Genomic DNA, 22605 nt, shown 5'->3' on the forward strand with positions numbered 1-22605 from the left:
AAAGACTTACAGATTTTTCAGATGCTTTAGAGGTGCTAATAGAGAAATTCTTATTAAAGTTTTGCGGTTGGCGCGTCCGTTTTCTCTCGCTAATGCTGATGATAGGCAATAATTCTATTCGGCAGCGATGTTGATGGATTTAAACGCTCATAGTGAATCTTCTCGGGTATAAATGTCTTGATGTTTGGTTCCGGGTGAACTTCTTTACTTTCACTCGTTACGAAGAATTGTGACGCAAACTGAATTTTGTCTTGTCGCGCCGAGAGGAATTCACGGGCCACGAGGAAGTTGTTTTTTTCCACTTTGCCTCTAAGCGTTACCTTATACAGCGGAGTCTTTCTCTATTTACTCACGTAAACGGAGAGAATCGTGGATGATAAAATTTAAATTTGAAAAAAAATGATTGCTCTGCAAAGCAAGATGTTGACACGAGTCTCAAGCGATTGAAAGGTTTTATAATAAATTTCAGGAAAAGAATATTCAAAAAGATAATTACATGTATAAAAAATATATTTTGATAAATAAATTCAAGCGAATTTTCACTAAAATATATTTTGCATAATTTATTTTTATATCATTCTCATGATTTCACGTGCGGAAGCAACCCACGCGGACGATTCATGCCAAAAGAAAGTTCTTCGAGCCGCCGCGAAACCGCTACCGATAATTGTCGGTATACGAGTAACGTGATATTCCTTGAACCAGGATCCTTAACGATTCCACCTGGTTACGAATTCGAACGAGGCATATTTTCTTTCGTTGAGAATCGGCCGTTTTAATAACGCTCGCGACGATGATTAACGACTCGTGAAACTCCGACTGTGAGAAGAAAATCGGTCCGAATCTGAGAGTACTAATATTATCTAAGTTTTTCAAGAATATTGTCGCATGTGATAAGATCGCGTCTCTCGCCTTACGCAATACATAAAATGTCTAATGTAAAATACATCTTTACCATAAACAATTTTCTAAAAATTCACACATTTTTGGTCTGAATTTTCAGACAAGTGTCTGGATGTCTGAAAGAAATTTCAGGCAATGTGTATTGATCATCAGAGTCATTTTCCTGAAACTTCAGAAGAGTGTGTCTTAAAATTCAGACAGGGTACCTGCAAAAAAAAAAAAAAAACTATGCACACGCTTTGTCTGAAGTTTCAATCAATTCTTTTACAATGTTCTTATATAGGATTATATTTCGTACAATTCTGATTTCTTATTTTCTCCCAGCAAAACGATGGGTGTATCGAGGCCGTGTCATTGGCTTCTCGTTGCGATCGTCCTGAGTCTCTTCTCGAGCTTGATGGTGAGCGAGACGCGGCAGCTAGCGAATTTGGATTCTCCGGCCATCGGCGTCCTAAGAGACGAGACGAATCGCACCAGGGGATTGGCGGCGATTCGCCGACGAAGATACGTGCGATTTCCTACGGGATCCGCTGCTTACCTCGCCGACGTGGGTGACGGTTCACCTGCGTCGCACGGCAGGAACCTCGGGCCCATCGCGCGTTTCGTTCCCCAGTTACCCGGTACGTGGAGGCAGCACAAGTCCCTCTGGAGAAGCCCCGTAATCGCCGATTACAATAGGCCGGTGATGTCCCATCGGACACCGCGATTGATATTTCGCGACAACGACTTCCTGCCGCCGATCGGAGGCGGCGGAGCCTCCTTCTTCCAGCAGTCTAATCAGTTGCCGGAATTCGAGGATGACGTCAGAGGTAAGAGCCTTTACTTTTTCCTCGTTTTAATTATGCGCGATTGTATACGCGTTCCTCGATCATTTTCGTTTCTATCGCGTTTTATATCCGCTTGAAATCCAAATTTCATATTTTGTATTCAAATTGACTCATAATCAGATCCTCTTATTATTTTCATTTTTCATATCGCAATTTTCAATATGCATTGTCGCACTAAAAGCTAAGGAAATTATTTTCTTATTTTTCTTGGCGTATTATAATATTGTAATCTCACAATCTTTCTAATATTTAAACGATCCATCGTCAAATACACATTTTCCTGCGGTATATTAGAAACCTTGGACTGTACAGTTTTAATAGAACGATATAGACCCGTGTTTAATGCCGCTCATTCCTCTTTGAACTGTCTAATGAGCACTTTTCCCTTTTACTTTCTTCTCTTTGCCTTTGCGCGCTCGCGTAATCCCATTACTACCGTAAACCACTTTGTTGCGCAAATAGCGCCTTATCGACGATAATGCTTACAAAACATGCAAATGTAAATGACGCGTTATATGATATTCTGGAAATATTCACACGTACGAGTCAAATAACTCATGATTATATACCGTGAGATATCTATGTAATTCCTGCGCAACAAACTGTAATCAATCAATTTGTCTAGATGAAAAGGCAATAAGGAACCGTATTTAAGAAATGTTAAATAGTACTTACGTTTTCATGAGAATGCTATTAAGTAATTCTCATTCTTTGTTTCTTTTCAATCTTCAATTAATTAACAATTCAAAATAGAGATTGGTTTATTTTAATTTTTTTATCGACAAATATTATATTAAATTTAACTAACTTTTCTATTTCTATTTTATATCGAAAATAGAGATTATTATGTATATGAGATTATTATATTATTATAATTTTTCCGTCTCTATTTTATATCGAAGATAGAGAGAGACAGAGAGAGAGAGAAAGAGATTATTACGTTATATTTTTTTTTTATTCACATTATATATATAGTAAATTATCTTTTTCTCTTTGACTTGACGATCTAGGCGTCATCTTTCCAGAAAAACATCTCGTCTTTATTTCAGATCACCGAAAGCAGACAGCGGAGGATTATCCCAGATTGGAAACAGGTACGTTGAAATTCGCGGCCGTAGGCGCAGAATCAGGGAATCGATAGTCAGCCTTAACGACGCCGTTTCATAGGGAACTTTCGATTTTTTTTTTTCAAGTTCGCGATCTTGGCTTGATTCTCTTCAATCGCCTCTTACATATTCATAAAAATCACGCAATTCCCAATGGTGCGCGAAACTTATTTCCACCGTAGTCTGCAACTTCCGTCGTGGTTTGAGGCACGGCAATCGTTACAACATCTTTTTCGCGGGATGTTAAATTGACGTTACGCTGGGCTGGTACAGAGGGATCCTTTTACAATTGCTTAAACGCCTTTCTATAGAGAGAGAGTCTCGTTTCAATATCGTCGGAAGGAATTTTGGTCAGATCTAAAACGATAATATAATTATATGCGACAATCACTTCGCTTTGTGATAATCTTAATCTACAGATTATAAATATCATTAAATCCAATGTCAAATCCAATGTTATTTACGGAAGATACAGATTTATCTTATTAATGTATAAATATCTTCAACTTTGTAAATTAGTATTGCTCCGCTCAAGATTTAATTAGGAATGAATTGTATTCGATTTAAAAATATTTTTATTTATAAGCAATTTTTCAAGCAATGGAATCTTTTTTTTTTTTTTTTTTTTAATACTGCGATTACGTTAGTTTTAAGCCGACCCTAGTCTTTTCGACCGTTTTGTATTTCGAACTTAGACTTGGAGTAACTGGCAGATTAAGAGCGGCGGCTTCGCGTTTCTTTCGATTATTAATTATAACGATTGAGCATTAACAATCGAAGCATCGAAAGATTTATAGGAAAGATTTGTATTTTTTAAGAAAAATCGCATTTCTTTGCGTACAAATTCACAATCAAAGATGTATGCTGGATCATACGTTCCATTTGACATATAACGTAATAACGTGTGATAGTTACAAATGTCTTTAAACGATTGGACATTGATACTTGCAACACTTAATAATTAATATCTCGATTGAGAAGAGTTGCATAGAAGATTCGCATTCTGTGACGAAAGCGTTCCTGATTTCACGCATCGAATAGTCATGCAGATCGCTATTTAGATTAGTAACCACGATGACGTATCCGTTCTTCCTCTTCGGACCGGAAGCACGTTCGCGTCATATCGCTCTAAGTTTGACAGTCGCGCGGGACAATTACGTAACTTGACAGTCGCGAGAGACGAAGAGTTTGCATATTTTCCTCTGCAGAGACGCGCCAACAAAAAAGACCGCTGTGGAAAGGCGACGATACATTGTGCGCGGACGGACGGAGCTGCGAATTTTTTCTAATGTGCTGGATGACCGCTGGCCTATTGGACGGCAGCTGCGGCGGCATTATGTTCGCGTGTTGTCAGAGGAAAGACCCTAAAGCTCTCACTGATTATAACCTGATCGAGTCACCTAGAGATCAATCTCGGCCGCTTCCGCTGGATTTGTACACGGAGACCGACAGCGACGATCGTAAGTCCTTCCTTCGAGAAAGCATGCCCTCCATGCACTGGCACCACGCACTTGCAAGCATGAGCTCTTCTTCCCCTGTCACTTCATTTTTCTTTCTTCTTTTCGTGCTCCTGTTCTCTCTTTGTCACTTCTTCTTCTTCCCAAGTGCTCAACTATTTTGCAATTCCTCGCATGTATTCCTCGCATGTCGTTTCCTTCCTCAGAATCCCAGTTTCATCCCAAGAAATTGCATAGTTTTCTCGCCGGATATCTTCCATATTTATTATTCTAAAAAATCTTTTCTCCTTTCTTCAAATTTCATATTTCTTTTTTCTTTGAAAAATTTCTTTCATATATGTATATATTTTGTTTCTTTATTTTTCTTCATTTGTCAGGGTATTCTCGCCGGATATCTTCCATACATTTCTTCTTTCTTCAAGTTTCATATTTCTTCTTCGAAACATATACAATATGTATATATATCTTATGTTTCTTTATTTTCCTTAATTTGTGAGGATATATATTTCACAAGCATGTCAAATAAATTTGCATAAATTTCTATCTTCCTATGCATGGTAATCCGGAGATAATTTTTTATATAACATTGTTATGTTATATTTTTCCACAATATCCGTTGAAATTCCCACAAACGCATGTTAACAGATACAAATGCCACTTTCCTCGATCTCGATCCTCTTGTATTTTTCGCCGCAACGGTGAAAACAGCCAAATAAGATGTTTTTTTTTTTTTAAACGTGAAGGAGTATAGTTTTTGACGAACTATGAAGAGAGAAAATCTACAACAATAGAAATTATAAATTTTACGAAGGGGGCTGGCATAGATTAAAACCGATAGTAATCGCGACAGCCGCACATATGTATTAAACACTGTAACAATTGTTCTCGTCAGTGGATTAATTTTTTCGATAAAACGCGTTTTCCACGTTGACGTTTCGTAAAATCTTGGCGATCTGCATTCCCCGTTTCTTTCTCATGGAGCTTCGTTGCATTGGCGAAGACTCCGTTTTCTGCACGCGAATACTTTTATAAGGCGATGCACTAATAAACGCATGATTTTGCCAGCGACTAACTAAGAGACGAACTATTACTTTCATTAATGCGTTATATATTAATTGCTTCTTCCCATTTCGAGATTCCTTAATCAGCTGCTTCGGCTAATATGTACAATATATAAATAATCACGAATAATTTCTTTGATCGAACGATATTCGAGAAAGTGGTTGATCGAATTACCATTGAAATTATTGCGATTACACGCAATGAAGCTGTGGTCCAACACATCGGACAGAAGAGACGCTATAAAATACAAATCGTTACATTACTCCAAGTCCAATTTCGGTGATACGAAAAACGGGAAAGAAAAACATTTTTATCGCTGTTGATTACTTCATATTTTCAACTTCACGGCGCAACTCGGCTCTAGAAGCGTTGATTGCAATATTGTAATCACAGATTACAGCATGGTTGGAATTGCCAGACGTTCTACGTTTACACAGGATTTTTAGCCTTTTATATTTCTTGCAAAAGATATCTAGCTAGCTTTTTCGCGCGACTATTGTATAAGAGAATGTTATTACGATTTATACTAAATATTTCTACAGAAATTTGCGCTTAATTCCCATTTTTTTTTTTTCAAGAGTAAAATATCTAGCAACTCTGGCATAACTCGTCGCGACAAATAATGTAAAGACCCGACGGCGCTATGACTATAGAAGGTAGCACCTCAATTACTCGCGATTCTCCAGGCAATTGCGTTTTTGCAGGTTGCGGCATACCGGTAGTTTCGAAGCAGATCGCGCAGAGGAGAATTGTCGGTGGTGACGATGCCGGTTTCGGCAGTTTTCCGTGGCAGGTCAGACACGGCGATAACACAAAACTCTTGCTCGAATACTTCGAGCTCGTCATTCAAAATCATTTCTTGCTTTGACAGGCTTACATACGGATCGGATCCAGCAGATGCGGCGGCACTCTGGTCAATCGGTTTCACGTTGTCACGGCCGGACACTGCGTTGCAAAGTGAGTGAAAAATAATTTGTGCTAATTATTAAATTGATTAATTGCAATCGCATTCGTGGTTCTCCTCAGAATTTAAAGACGAAGTTTGTGAATTGTGAATAAAATTTCAAATATTAAATTTGATATTAAAAATTTTATAAATATTCGAGATGATACGAAAAAAATTCTAAATATTGATCAATGCTATAATAATAATAATAAAAAATATTAAATAAATTCTTGAAATTTTTCAGAGCATCGGCTAGGCAAGTTCAAGTGACTCTCGGCGATTACGTGGTCAATTCTGCGAGTGAGTCTCTTCCAGCTTATACTTTTGGAGTTCGAGAGATTAGAGTGCATCCTTACTTCAAGTTCACGCCGCAGGCGGACAGGTGCGTTTTCATGATATTGTTAATTTATTAGAAACATACTAGAGATATGTGTGTATACTTTGAATGTTTCAATGTTTGAATAGAATAAATTTTATCGATTACCCTCGCTCACATCTTCTATATTCGATTATTTATCAGATTCGATGTGGCGGTGCTACGATTGGACCGACCGGTTCATTATATGCCTCATATAACGCCTATATGTTTACCAGAGAAAAATGAAGATTTCTTGGGACAATACGGCTGGGCTGCTGGATGGGGCGCGTTGCAAGCAGGTGGCGTATTATTTGCGAAGAAAAATTCGATTTTCCGTATATCCATCTGGCAATATAATTTTTAAATCGCGCATTTTTCTTTTCTGTCGTACAGAAAAACATTGAATCTTTTTAATCCAGTTATTGGATTACAAAAAATAAATATATATATATATATTACATTATACATCTTTAAGCAAATAATAATTCATTATAATAATTAAAATGTTATCAATTAATTATTATCCTCGTTGGATGTTTATTTGCACGAGTTACCTCATTTAGGTTCCAGACTGCGACCCAAGACGCTGCAAGCGGTGGATGTGCCCGTGATCGATAATCGCCTCTGCGAGCGATGGCATCGATCCAATGGCATCAACGTCGTCATTTACGACGAGATGATGTGCGCCGGTTATCGCGGCGGCGGCAAGGACTCGTGTCAGGTAAAGCGGTTTCGTCATAACGGGCGCGTATTGTTTGAACGATGAATCGTCGTCTCCCGTTCTTTCGTTCATCATCCCACGAGGTGCGACGCCTTTTAACTTTCAGGGTGACAGCGGCGGCCCGTTGATGTTGGAGAAAACCGGTCGGTGGTATCTCATCGGTATCGTCTCCGCCGGTTACTCCTGCGCGCAGCCGGGTCAACCGGGGATCTATCATCGCGTCGCCAAGACCGTCGACTGGATCACGTACGTCATAAACTCGTAGCGCGTCCCGCTTATCCCCGGAAGAATTATCCTCAGGAGAGTCCTGAGAATACCTTCGCTGGAACCGCGAACTTTGCATGACACAAGGTTCGAGTGTTCTTCTCTGCCGATAGGAGGATCGATCGCGCTTGAAAAACTGCGATGCGACGCAAAGACGGAGACGTTTAACGAGATGATAATTTAAACGACTTTTTTTTTTTGAAAGCAAGTATATGCCTAATGGAATTATAGCCATTTTATTTTACAAGGATGTAAAAGTTATTTAAATAAAATCTAACGTCGCAGAATTTAAGAAGGGAGTCGCGGATGCGAATTTTTAATATAGTTTCGAAAAAAGGCGAATAGAGTCGACATTCTCTGTCAAACGTTATATACTATATAAGTATCTCTATTGACACAAGAGCGGGTGGCGCAAGTGCGTGTAGTTTTATCGATGTGATTGTAAATTAAGCGTCGTGTGTATGATATACGTATGAATTTGCGCTTAATAAATACTCTGTTTTCGTCTTTCATTATTGATCGATTGATTATTTTTCTCTTCCAATCCATACCATAGCATTATAATTGCATTTCATCTCTTCAATCAATTTTAATCAATTTTAACGCACTTATCGCGTATAATAATTACATGATATTACAACGTGATAACGTTGTAAATTTATTACTTTGATTATATTAATAACCAAAGTATTATAATAGATTTGATTGACGGTGTTACCGTTAGTAATTAAAATTTTAATATTATCGATTTATATTATGTAAGGAGAAAAGAGTAACAATTAGAAAGAGAAAGAGAGATCGAAATGAGAGTAAACAGTATTTACATTAAAAACATATTTCATTTGACAACCGCTACTTTTTCAACACAAACTAACAGCATTGCGATTAAGTATCTATGTTTCCGTTGCACACGCATTTTTCATAAGTACACATTTACTTTGACATAGTTATTTAACAATACGTATCGGCTCCGATAATCTATCTAGCTTATCGTTATCGCTTTGGCCTATTTTAACATCGTAAAGTATTCAAGAGAAAATTCTATCATTAAATCTAATACGTAATACGCATTCTCTGGCAGCCCCTGATCCCTTCGCATCATTTACGCATCGCTTCTAATTAAATTAAATAATAAAATTTAAATAATAAATAATTTAAATAATAAAATTTCTCATCGTGGAATGATTTTTAAAATTAATGTTTAAATAGAGCAACGACGAATCAATTTCTATCGCGAATATAAGTCGCGATCATAATCGCCTGCCAAATCTCCGCGTTCCGTAAAATGCAAAAGATATGTGTACACGCGCTAAATAAATAATTATTAATCACGCTGCTTTATAAATACGAATGAATAGGAATAAAAATTTCCGGGATATGAAAATGCATCGAGAAACATGCGAAGATGCTTGGGGAGAAGGCGACTCCAGGTAGTTAAGACTAATTTTCGTTCTAGCTAAACACAATATAAAGGATTAAGTCGCGAGTTTGCTTAAGTATTCATTCGACTCGCGAGTGAAAGTAAAAGACATCGTCACTCCGAGAGTTGCATTTGAAAAATTCTCGCTCCGCTTTAAAACTCCACGGTAAACATCATATTGTTATAATCGTCCTTGAAATATAAATAGCTGCGCTCCATTACGAGGCATCTCCCTTGTGCGGAACCGATATATAATTTCTCTCGCTACAAAATTTTCTTCTAATTGTATGATAAATAATAATAATACTTTCTCGAGAGTTTGCATCGCTCTCTCTCTCTCTCTCTCTCTCTCTCTCTCTCTCTCTCTCTCTCGAATACTAATGAAGGGGAGGACGAGGATAAAGGAGAGCTGGGTCAAAAGGGACCCCGATTCGAGTCGATAAATATAAATAAGCCAAAGTTAGAATATTTTGGAAGTTATAAAATGCTTTATATATATATATATATATATATATATAAATTACACATTAACTATATTAATTATTTAAAAAAAAAAAAAAAAAAAAAAACAGTTCTATAAAGGAAAGAGAATAAAGAGATGAATCGAAATTAATTATCTAGAGATCGTCAGTAATGAGCAAACAGCTTTAATGCTATTCTAACGTTCGGCTTATTCGTATCACTCGTGTAGCTTAAGTAAATATCGTTAGTTATCCCAAATCGTGGATACACCGCGACAGACTAAATGCATCAATTCAAGATTCGCGTAATCAACGACGAAGATCGAGCCAAACGCCGTTCGTTCCTCACGAGTAGAACATGTTCTGGATATGACGAGCACCGAATAGAAAGAGAGCGTAACAGGGATGTAGATTGCAATACTATCCGGTATCCAAAGCTCAGAAAAGTTGCCGCTGGATCAGACTTCTCAAATCTTATGATTTTTCTCAATCATAATTATGAAGCTACGACGCCCCATAAATACGCCAATCGGCAATGGAAATTGCGCTACATACCGCGAGAATATATATGTCTGAAAATAATACTCTGCATTAGCCGTTTTATCGGTACTCAACTACCTCTTGAACGGTCTTTCGAATGCCTCGGTCCTCAGGACGGCAGGATATCCAACTCGAGCACGCTTTGAGTATTGTGCGACACTCGATCGTCGCTCTGATGCACCAGGACATCCTTGAAATCTCTGAGTTTCTGTGGCTGAAGGGTCGTGTTGGGATTTCTGGGAAGCGTGGCGATGGGGTTGGTGTTGCGATTCGTGTAGGGCTTCTCGTAACGATTGATGCCGTTCTCCGATTCCGAATTGTGCCGTCGTTTCGCGGTGGATTCGGCGTTTAATTGCCTTGGCGACGAGTTCTTGTCCTCGAAGCACGGTACCGTCTGCATCGACACCGTATTCCGACAGTCGTCGAAGAGGGATCGCGGATTGAGAGTGACCTCGCGAGCGGAACCGAATTGCTTGAAGCTGGCGCAGATGGGCGGTGAGCTGTTCATAAAGCTGGTATCGGCGGGGAGGCACGGCTCGGTGATCTTTTTCTCGATCTTGATCTCGGTGACGTTCTGCCGGATAAGTACATTCGGCGCGGCTTCCGGTAGAGGTTCCTGGGAGATCGGCGGCCATTTGAGATCGCGCGCCATATCGCGCTCGATCGCCAGGAACTTTCGCCGCGATTTATCTACGTCGTGCCAACGATAGCGCAGCTTGCCAAACACAAGATACTCCACGAAGAGATATTCGACTAATATCGCGATCACAAAATTCACCGCGCCGTAACCGACCAGAATGAAGCGAAATCTCAGATCGTCAGGCAGCACAAGCTCGAATATATTAATTAGCCACGTGAAGGGACACACTGCAAGATAGATGGAGAAGAGACTTAGGAAAACGAAGGAAGTGAGTAGACCATAGTTGGTGAAGAGCGACTTCCTGTATGGCGGTCCTTTGGAGAATGCCACGGCCAGAATAATGTACTGCATGGAACTGACGATGAAGATCGTATAATTCTCTAAACAGCCTACGTCATCCTTGTCTTCGCTTGCGGTCACGTTGAATGACACGAACCATGGCATCTGTTGTAGATGCCAGAAGCTCGTGTACTGGAAGATCGCGACGATCAAAAGTTGGGTGATGAGACTGAGTACCGGTGACGTGCTGATGAGGCTGTTAAGCGGCGCCATTTTTACCAGCGGGCCCTCGTACGCCTCGGTGCGCCCGAAGAAGAAAGCGAATAATGAGATGATAAAGAGGTCGATGTACAAGAACTCGAAATCCGTTAGATTGGACTCGATACTATAGAGGAGCATCACCGAGATGAACTGCGTGAGCGAGTAGGCAGCCATGTACTTGAAGATGCCAAAGGATGTTACCAGTGCGGCGCGACCTTCGCGTATCACCGTCAGAACGCAGGAAATGTTAGTCTCGCGGCTGGTGAAGGGCGAGGCGACGGAAGATTCCGTATCCGACAAAGAGAGTCCGGTATGCGCCGCTTTTAACGCACCGCAATCATTAGCTCCGTCCCCGACCATGGCTGTAGAAAGATAAAAAATTTTCTGTCAAATCGATTAAGAACGATTGATCGCATTTATTTATCATTTTATTAAAGATATATCGTACTTTAAAACAATATTACACGTTTACACTTACCAACATAGTAGCCTAAGGATTGTAATTCCTGAACCAGTTGTTGTTTCTGGTCGGGCGACATTCTCGCAAATATGGCACCACGTGTGACCACTTTGGATATCAGTTCCGGATAGTACTGCCTTATCAAAGCCCACGTTTTCCCCGTCAACGCAAACACGTATTTATTCTTAGAATATTGTATTCTGCAATTATCAGATATATATTTATATATAAAAAATATGTATAACGATATATATGTATATATAATATATATATTTTAATATATAATATATAAATATGTATATTTTTTAATTCGAAGAAATTATTAATACGGTGCAAAATAGATTATCTTTTTATTCTAATAACACTAATCGCGATCCAGAAAAGAGAGATACTCACTCGTCCGAGAGATAATTTATATCGTTCTCCAGCTTAGCGTTGGCAAAAGAGCCGCTTTCGACGGTTTCCAAGCTAACCACGCTATTTAAATCGGTCATCTCGCTAAGATCGGCCTGGCCGTTCGGCGAAACCGGCGGCGGTTGGCCATCGCTTCTCGTGAAGTAAATTTGCGGCTTCAGCAGATTCTGCTGGACTGTCGAAACAGCAATCACCGGCGTGTTCGGTTTCACCATATCGCAATCTCTGGCTACTGAGAGGGCGGTCAATATATTATCGCCCGTCACCATTACCGTTTTGATACAAGCAGTATTCAGCTCGGCGATCACCGGCGAGGTCTCCGGTTTTAATCGGTTCTCCATAATTATAAGCGCCAGGAAGGTCAAATCGATCTCGGCGGCCTCGCGACTTATACGTTGCACCTTGGCGTATGGAAGACGATTCAGAGACTTGTGCGCGATGGCGATCACTCGATAACCTTCGGATGTGTACTCCTGCAAAACGGCCGCAAAATCCGGAGGAACTGCAAAGAAAGAATGCGAAGAAAGATGTTATTTACCGCACGATCGAAACACAGAATGAAAAATGTAATTATAAAGACTCACTAGATTCTGCTCTCGAGAGACTAAGGATCATCTCCGGACTTCCCTTGCAATAAAGATCGTAATGATTAGCGCCCAGTGTCCTGGTAATTACACTCATTCTCTGAAGACTCGATGTGAAGGGAAACTGCCGAACGATGCCCACCTCCAATCCCTGCTCGGCAAGTTCCGTTGTGGAATCACCGAATCCAGCGTCGTGAACATTGTTGAGGGATATAGCGTCGACCACATCGGAAGACACGGAGTTTTGTCGGCTGAGTCTACCGCCCAAATCACTGGGCAATTTTTTGAGAAGCTTGGAGTCCTTCGCCGGCTTGACGATCGTCGGGAAGAGCATGGAGAACTTGGACGTGTCGGATACATCGGGCTCCTCCAGTGTCCATCCGGTGGATTCGAACATTTTTAGATCGAGCGGGTCTCCTATCAGCTGATTATCAATTATGGTGATCCCGTGGCACGTAACCATCCCGATAAGAATTTCGGATAGCGGCAAACTAGCAATATCCTTGATTGGCAATTGGAACTTTCTGTCCGAAACCGTCACCAAGCCCCACATATCCAGACCGTCCTCGGTCAGCGTTCCAGTTTTGTCGAAGCAAATGCAATCGATGGAACCGGACACGTTGATCGTTCTTGGACTCGTGCAGTATATCTTTTTACCTTCCAATCTACGTTGCGCCACAAGACGTCCGACTGTCATAGCAGCTGGCAACGCCGGCGGTACTACGATAGTGATGAGATCCAACGCTTCCAGAGCGATGTGACTGCTATGAACGCCTCTCATAGCTTTCGTTACAATAGTATAAACGACGCCGAAACTAGCTATGCACGCCAACAGTATCACAAACTTGTACGAGTCCTGCTCAAACTTGAAATCTACGGGTGGAGGATACATGATGGATCGCACCAGGCCGCCCTTGCTGGTGTTGAAACCTGTTCTGATAACCACCGCCAACACCTAACGCCAACGCAAAACACACGCAATATTTGCGTTTAAATAATTATATAAATTTATACAAATAAGAAAAAAAGAATACTTTTAAATTAACTTAAACGCCAAAAAGCTAACATACTTTTTCGCTGCCATAATATCTTGTCTGAATAATTCTGGTTCCGCAGAAGAGTGTATGCCTAGCGTGTTCTTTGGTATCGTATATCACATCGTTGGAGGAAGGAACTGGTGTCTTCGTGACGGGCACGGATTCTCCTGTCAACATGGATTCATTGAGAATACAGTTGCCTGTCAGCAAGACGGCATCGCACGGCATCAGGCATCCGTGAGAGGGGATGACCAGGAGATCACCGGGTACCAAACGTTCGGCCGGCACCGCCGCCGTTTGGCCGGTCGTGCGGTCACGCATGACGGTAGCTACGTCGGACGAATACACCGTCGAACGTAGACTTTGCTGATTCTGAGAAAAATGAGTGAATACGATTACAGTCATCGCTATTAGAAATTGAGGCCTTAAGACGTTAGCTTATAAAATGATGAACAAGAAATTAAAGAACGATGACTCCTCACCCGTCGTGTCTGGAAAACTGCCATTACGATGCCGGCGCTTGACATCGCGAGAATGACCATGGCGTAGTAATAATAGTCATCTGCGATCCACAGACAAAAGCTGAACAATTGGAAGGCGTAGAACGGATTAAGCACTTCGAGGCAGAGTAGCGTGAATATGCTCTTCACGGGAATCACGATCTCGTTATTGCCGTAGACATTACGCCTGTCGAAATAAATCGCCCAATTAATTGTGCTATTTATATGCAGATGATTATAATCGATCTGCATGATAATGACGCAATATTCTTGTTAAAAGATGATTCGACTTTTACCTCATGTACTGTTCCTGAGAATCAAGACCCTGTGCTTGATGTAACGTGGACGCCAGAACGTTGGTGTCGAGGCCGCGCAGTTTCAAAAATTCGGATCTCTCCGGATCCCAAACATAAGTCAACTTTTTGCAGTTGAAGGTGGTGATGGATGGCACCTCTAAAAATATCTTTGTATTAATTATATTTGAAAGATGAGTCCATTTCTTTTATAGTAGTTTCATTTTTCAAGTTAATTTAAAGTTTATGCTTAATAAAATTTTTTTTCTTTGCCTAATTAAATTTTTAAAAATGTAAGCTTTTTATTTTATATATAAATATATAGTTTTTAATAAATAAAGATTAATACACAATATTTCAAGAAAAGATATAAATACAGAATAACACGTATATTGATGACAGGATTTTTTTTAAATGGCATCTATATCTTATTTGTAAAGCAGACGAAATTATAAAAAATTTAATCCATATACTATACTTTAACAAATTTGCATAAATCTCTCTCTTTCTCTTTCTCTTAAATTATTGACATATCGATAATTTACTTACGTTTAAACTGACCGCCACAAAGATGTATGGACAACATGGGATAGGTTTCTTTCTCTTCCTTGATTGTAATTGTACTGCCGTCCCATGCTTCGTCGATCAGAGATTCTTCATTGAAAGATTTATTTCTGTGGAACAAAATAACATTTGTTAGCATCGCAATTTCGTTGAAGTTAAATTTTAAATGCGAAGAATACTACTGACATAACTTCTCGAGCGGTCAAGATTCTCAATTTCTTCACGTAATAACTCGTATGTTTCCCTTGAAATCTTTCAATCAACAAAACAGTTTCCGCCTCCTCCAGGGAGCATTTGGAATGAGTGACCTGGAGCATGAGACGCGGCACCCAATGAAAAACCAGCCTCAAAAGGCCTCCGGTGATGATAATCAGGAACCAGATAATAATGCTCCATACGCGACTCCGTCTGTAGCTGACAATGAGGGGAGATTAAGCGGGTTACGCGCTCCATGAAGGAGATTTCACCTACAATTATGTGAACAATTTAATGTGTGAACAGCTTACCCATAAATTTCCATCTGGTCTTCCTCGCCGGGATTGACGTAATCTACGCCATTTTTTAAATGTAGAAGACCATTGGCCTTGGTACCTGAAATAACATCAATAGCATTACAACGAGCTGCCATTCGCGCATCGATGTGTTCATCAATCGTAGATTTTATTAGACTGATACTTTCTCCCCGCGTTTCGTAAAAATCGCTTTACTTATTATTAAAGTCACGGATAATGGACGCATGCAAAACGCGACGTATTTTTTATGACAACGTCGCCGAGTGGCCTTTTTAGTCTCAATCGTATTAAATTATGGAGAACGCGGAAGGACAAAGAAAATTGTACAGTCATCGCCAAAGATAGTCGCGTGATAAAATAACGAATAACTGAATGGGAGATAGCGTGTTTACTTCATTTATAGATGTATCAATGATACCGCGAAACGTGACTGTCGATTGTGTGACAACGAGTTGTGTTCGTCTTTCCTTCCTTGTTTCTTACCCTCCAATAATTCCGTCTTTTGCTCACGTTGCTCACGTTCGTTCGCAATAGTCGCGTTGCGACCACCAAAGACACTGTAAGCATTTCTGGCGAAGCTCAGGTTTAGCTTGCTCGGTGTGGGCGGCATACTCGCGATTGAGAAAATTGTAAATCGATCGTAACGTAATAAGAAGAAAATCAAACACTCGAAGAGAAGAAAATTCCTTTACGTTGCTCTTGCGCGTCTCTTTCTCTCTTCTTTTCCTCGTTGACTGATGAGAATTATTAATAGTGCAAGAAGTTTACGGACTTCCTTCGACCTTCCTCCCACGCTACCTGTTATCTTCACTACTACATATTATTTTAAGCGGTAGCCTTAATTGCTTAATGAATTATTGTCTATGTGACCAACTCGTCGAGATTGGTTCGAATCGCTGGATACGCGATAGAGTTTCGTCACTTCTATGTGACCGAGAGTTCAGCCGGGACGTAGAGATACGAAGTGGAAGAAGAAGAGAGAGAGAGCGAGATTGCCGAAGACGATCGGTGTGCCGCGCGGTGCGTCGACGAGATGCGATGAGAATCGCTCAAATGGTTTGTGCTCTTGGGGACGTTAACCCCGTCTGCTACCGACACCGATTGCCCGCCATTTCGGGGTCCCTCTTCAAGGTTCTCGCGACGGGTCTCGGTGGCGCGTTCTCCGGCATCTGGCCGGCATCGAGCTGGCACAAGCGACGCGACAACGACGACGACGTAGGTGTTACCCTACGGATCTCGAGGGCGATTACGATCGTCGGAAGAGCGACAGGTGAAGGAGGATGCTGATGAGCGAGTGACGGTAATTGGTGCTATCGCTTCGGACCTGCCCTCGGCTTCTTGGATTCGTGTCAGTCGCCGGGATCGGTGAGCTTCCGCCAGCCGATTCGTGGCGTGATCGCCGCCCGTTCACCTTCGCTCATGCCGCGTTTCAGGCACACCAAGTCTGAATTCGCACCCCCGCCTGCGGAGCCGCCACGTAGCGGCCGCGGCTGCTGCGGTGCTAATGCTAGATCGCGGTAACGGCACACCGTCACTCTTCTCTTTGTCCCACCTTTGGACCCCGAGGACAAGGATGATCCGGGATCTGTGCAACCGCACGCGATCGCTAAGCTAGCTCCTATCGCCTCTCTTGTGTGCTCGTGCCTCCCTTGTGCTGCTCCTTGGCGCGATCGCAAATACATTACGGGTTATAGAAGTATCCGGGGTTGCCGTCGGGGTATCTCGATCGGCAGAAAGGTCAATGGTTTTTTCACACGCGCACTGTGTGTTCGGCTTCTTCTTCTCGAAAAGCCCAAGAGTTAGTTCTTATCGTAGAGAGAAAATTACTGAATACGATCGATCCGAACGAACGAACGAACGAATGGCGAGTTTCTCTCCCGATCTAATCGATCGATACGAGGAAGAAGTTACGCTACGTTACGGCAGAGAGTGCTCTCCTAGATTCCGCGAATCTATTAATACGCTAACGATTACATCAACGGCGACGTCTTAAAGATAAAAGCAACTCGCGTAGAAACGAGAAGCAAGAGATATTCCTCTATGCGAAAAACACCGACACAAATCTTACACTTTAATGCGAAAGCGCGATCGTCCTCGCGGAAAAAACGATGAACAATTTTCGCTTCGTTGCGCAATTCTTTCAGATGATCCGTTTAAACTCTTCACCATCCTCGGGACTTCTAAGTACAGAGAACACGGTGCAATAGTTTGTGTCTAGCATCTTACTCATAGTGCCGGTACACGTTATCGCTAACGCGCGGTAGTATGCCCCGGTTCCGATCACCCGCAAATTAGGAAACGGAAAAGAAAAAGCCACTCTCCTACGAGAAGTCACTTTGCGCGCCGATGTTTCCTCGACGTGGCGCTCATCCGTGGTGCGGTGTCATTGCCAGCAGGTCGAAATGCAATCGCCTCGCGGGACGCTCGTTCCCCAGAACTTATCACGTTCTTCTATTACGAGCTGCGTGCAAATCCAATTTGCAATAATGTGCTCGCACTAAGATGGCGGCGTTGCGCAGTCGTTTCGGAGTTCAGCTCCGAAAATGCTGAACTTCGGCTGAGCCGGCTGCGTGACAGATATCTTCGTTAAACTTGACCAATGATGTCGCTCGGTTGATCGACGAGCGATGGACCGAGAGATCCCACCGAGAGGAAATTTTTCACCGATGAACGCGCGATTGAAGAGCGCGAGTTGAGATGCCTAGGTTTTAGCTGCTCCGATTTGCGACCAGCCTCTGAACGCGAATGAATCGAATATATCGCCTGGTACGACCGACCGAGAGAAAGACTTGCGCCCTGAGTCGTAGCGAACTCGGTTGCAGGGACGTATCTAAATAGGGTGTCTCGCAAATATGTAAGTTGAACGAAGTTCAACGCTCCGTCAGCGGCGACTAAGTATCGACTCTTCTTCGCGTACTGCGTGCTTTATCGTGGACAACGCGGTGATTCACGATTTATTAAGAGCGCTAGATAAGTTTTATCTAATACTCGTACGTTTGTTTCTGTAAAATTAAATCCACGCTGTCGAATTACGAGGACTGAAATTGATGTTGTATATAAAATATGTATCATCAATTGTGCAATATTTTTTAATCATTCAACATTGCAGCATATTTATCGTCTAACAAATATCGATTATAGAAGATAGAAGATATATAGCTTATATTTGACGTGTTTATCGCAATTTTATCGCCCGATATGTCGTTTGAAACATATTTTTTTTCATGATCAGTAAAATATTTATCGCGACATAAATTGCACGATACGTCATTCGGATGAAACGGCTCGATATGTTTTTTATTATTATTCCATTATCTAATTAACTCTTAATTGGAATAGCGAGAGCATAGTGCAATGGAAATTATTGCGTAAGGATTGTCTTCGATTGATTCAAAATATTAATATTTATGTTTCCTCGAAAAAAAAGCTGTTACATATTTCCTTTACGCGATTTTTGTCTATGTATAGCCGCACCTGGAATTTCCCCTACCAGACAAGTTGCTCAACTTATAACGATGACGAGCGTCAAACATTCCCGTCGATGTCGACCATGACTCATTTTTCGCGAGCGCCAGCGCAACCAAGTCATCATCCCCTCTAATCGCGATTCTCTTCTAGGATTTGCTTTTTCTTCCATCATAATTCTCCTTTCGATTCGAAAGTAGAATACTATCTTTTACATGTCCATATATCGCTCTTGGCCCTGACCATTATTAGCCGTCTTTCTCGATCCGACTTATCGTCTCCTCGTCTTACGCGGCATTGTTGTTTCCCCCGTGTCCCCTCGCGTTCCATGACGTCCCATCCTCGAAATATCGAACGAGCAGACCCTCGTGGCTTATACCTCGTTCTAGCTAACTTATTACTATCTTGACAACACGTGCTCGAAATATCGTGCGTTTGAAAAGCTTCATTCTTTGGCCGAGCCGCTATAAGCTGTTTCGGAGTAACTCTTGCTAAAAGCGATTTAATAACGCGAGAATTTTGATTTAATCAAATCATTTTAATTGATAAATCTTTTAACGTTTGGATTTTTATTTCTAATATTTCTATAATAGGAAATATTTTCATCTCTTTAACATTTACAAACATCTTAATGTCAAGCTGTCGATGGATTATTAATGCGACGTCGATCGTTAAAGTTGCAAGTAAAAAATATCTACTAAACTTCTTCAACGCGCATCGTGCAACTGCTTTCGTTTGCAAGTGAATGGGTCTTTTCAGATAAACAGATAAGGTTGCGTGAACATTTATATCCGCAGAAACTAAGATATTGCAAAAAATTCTGCGCCGTATTTCATCGTTTATCTATACGTAGGATCACCTTTGTTGTTAATTATACTTTGCGATAATTACAATTGCGGCATTCGGAATTCTCGATATAAACAATTAAGTGATAATCAGATGAACTAGCGATCTTTATCGCGAAGCGATAAGATCGTTAGTTTATAAATCGCTGATAAAAATAAGCAAAAGCAAAAAAATATTTTCGAGAAAGAATCTCTTGGAACGGCTTTATCTTTATTTAGAATTAAAAAAATAATCCGCGCACCGCTTTAATTAAAATGTTAAATAGAATTAAAAGATTGTCATCGACGAAACAATGCCGAGACAAAGTTAGCAATTGATTGAGCAATATTACTTTTGTCTAAATGGATCTTGAACGAACCATAGATCGAGAACAACGGTCACCCGTTAAATCACGTTGCCGTACAATTGAACAAAATTCGATAGATTTAGAGCATATTTAACATATAGAGCATAAATTTTGTCGAGATACGCGATATCATCAAGTATATAATTGGAAAAAAATATCAAGTATTTGATTAGAAATTATATATTGGACAATATTTTATTGAAAATGTATTATATAAATATTTAAATAAATTAATACATTAATAAATATATATTAATATATTAATAAATATATATATATATAAATATTTAGAAGATTTTGCGAGAATCGCAAATATATACAATCCTTTTTCGTCGTGTGAAAATTAGACTTAAATTATCAGTAAACATTTCTACTATACTCTCGGTTGTTGCGTCATAGTCAAGTCTGAAATGTCAAATAGAATCGCCAGTTATGTAATATCACAAGTGTTTTTGATGATTGATGTGTACACGTCGCTTGTACGTATCTTGCGCGACTATAATCATTACTTTAATTGTATCTTTTTTTAGATTAAAATCAAGAAAAATTGACGGAAAAGAGTAAACTCATTTATGTAATCTCTCTTTCTCTCTCTATTTCAATTGTATTATCATTGTGCAAACTGCATTATAATTGATCCACCATACCTTGGAATCGTTATGCGATAAGAATTTACGTTGTCTGCGTTTTGTGTGTCTTCACTAATGTAAGAACCAATTTTGGAGTTTAAGTATTTGAGGAGACTTGCTTGATTCGATAATTAACATTCTTTTATGACATTTAGAAAGTTTATCTTCTTCCGAGATAATAAACTGCTGGCAAAGCTCATCAAATATTTGATGGCAACGTGCTTATTCGAAAAAGAATTTTAAGTTTAACTTCTGCAATTGTAAAAATATACATTAACCGTTAAGAATTATCGGATCTTTTTATTCAAACTGTTAATTATCTTTTGAAGCTTCTTTTCAGCACGGTTCGTTATTATAGTTTTAGATAATCATTGTAGATAATAGTTTTTAAAAAAACGGGATATATATAGGAAATTACAATTGACCGAAAGATTACAGATGCACTGTTGCGTATGCATCTGTATGCTGAACACACACGTACAAACGCACACACAACACTTTGCTAATAAGACTACTTTCTCTCTTCAATTTACATATCTTAGTCACTAGTTTCGTTTTTATTGCGGTATTATTTATATAGGACTCGATACTTGCCTAATAGTTTATCGGGCAAAACATGTAATGCGATAATCATGCGCCTTGAACATTCGCGAAGATAGTTGCAACACGAAATTATGTCACTTCATGAATAATTAAACACGTTAATCTTCATAAATAACGAGCGAAAACGAGAATAAAATGAGATTAATTCTTGCAGATATGGAAATAATATTTTATTATTTCGTAAATATTTTGAAGTTATAAATCTTTTTTAAGGCCGAGAAATTTTGCTTGTGCAAAATTATGAAAATGCAGAAATGTAATGGTAAAAATGTTGAAACACACAAATAAAACAGAATACTTAGTCCTTCGAAGCGATAATTGCAATGCGTTAAGAGTTCCAGTCATGAAACCGAAAGACCCAATCACCGGGCGTAGATCGACGAGCGGAAACTGTTCGATAGGAATTACGAGACCAATCTTCGACGCTATAAATCATGCTTCAGTTTCACGCTCGAGTAAACGATCGCAGATCTTACCCTTCGCCGATGTATCCATCTCGATGTCGTACGAAGATCGACGGCGGGTTGACAGCGTTTCTTCTCGTAGTCTTCGGCTGATGATCCGTTTCTTTGCGAGACGGATACGCGATTCAGTCTTCAGGATCAAGTTGTAACTTTCACCGCGTATCGCGTTTGCGAAACTATTTATGGAATCTGGTGCAGCGGAGAAGGAAGCTTCAGATCGGGGGGGGAGGTAGCGATTAAAAAGGGAGCACTAATTTCTTTAAATCACCGATCAAAGTTCAGACAACTCTATCTCGGTATTGAAGAGACATACTCACACTCCTATATTACTTCGTATTTCAAAACGTCAATGTCGAATAAAGTCTTTCTAATCTCGGAGTAGCGGAACGTAGCTTAGAAGTAATCAAAAACTATAGGATCCCCGCGCATCGCGTTCGGGCACCCTCAGAGCTTCGTGGGAAAGGGGTAGGGGGGGGGGGCGCGTGTCGCGACCGATCCCTCGCGCGCGACGCGATCGCGCGATCGGGAAAGCGACGACGGTGCGACGACGACACGCCAGACGACACTGCGCGCCGATACATAGCACTCCGCCGATCCGTTTCTCTTTCCACCAGACGACGTATGTGCCACCGCCACTGCCGGG

The 22605-nt window shown here is 40.5% G+C and overlaps 2 protein-coding genes across 3 annotated transcripts; one reads left to right on the forward strand and one right to left on the reverse strand.

Annotated features, from left to right (window-relative positions):
* The first annotated feature begins 1234 nt into the window (after positions 1–1234).
* LOC138942513 (serine protease 27) lies at positions 1235–7674 on the forward strand. Its single transcript, XM_070312765.1, has 9 exons — positions 1235–1712; positions 2780–2824; positions 4045–4296; positions 6060–6148; positions 6227–6312; positions 6546–6683; positions 6822–6958; positions 7223–7380; positions 7487–7674. Exons 1-9 carry the CDS (start codon positions 1235–1237, stop codon positions 7643–7645), a joined length of 1542 nt encoding a protein of 513 aa, XP_070168866.1. The 3' UTR covers positions 7646–7674.
* Positions 6910–22500, reverse strand: Anne (anne boleyn). Of its 2 annotated transcripts, none has more exons than XM_070312764.1 (11): positions 21975–22500; positions 15604–15688; positions 15284–15511; positions 15083–15207; positions 14537–14693; positions 14223–14427; positions 13774–14112; positions 12704–13658; positions 12102–12621; positions 11724–11905; positions 6910–11607 (listed from the first exon to the last, which is right to left on the reverse strand). In XM_070312764.1, exons 1-11 carry the CDS (start codon positions 21991–21993, stop codon positions 10175–10177), a joined length of 4248 nt encoding a protein of 1415 aa, XP_070168865.1. In that variant the 5' UTR covers positions 21994–22500; the 3' UTR covers positions 6910–10174. The 2 variants fall into 2 exon arrangements, with proteins under 2 accessions (XP_070168865.1, XP_070168863.1); XM_070312762.1 differs by lacking the exon at positions 21975–22500 and adding an exon at positions 16093–18493.
* Positions 22501–22605: the final 105 nt, after the last annotated feature.

Source organism: Polyergus mexicanus, unplaced genomic scaffold (assembly GCF_030449975.1).
Source record: "Polyergus mexicanus isolate NDT 795.1 unplaced genomic scaffold, iyPolMexi1.0 SCAF_22, whole genome shotgun sequence".
Taxonomy (NCBI): Eukaryota; Metazoa; Arthropoda; class Insecta; order Hymenoptera; family Formicidae; genus Polyergus; species Polyergus mexicanus.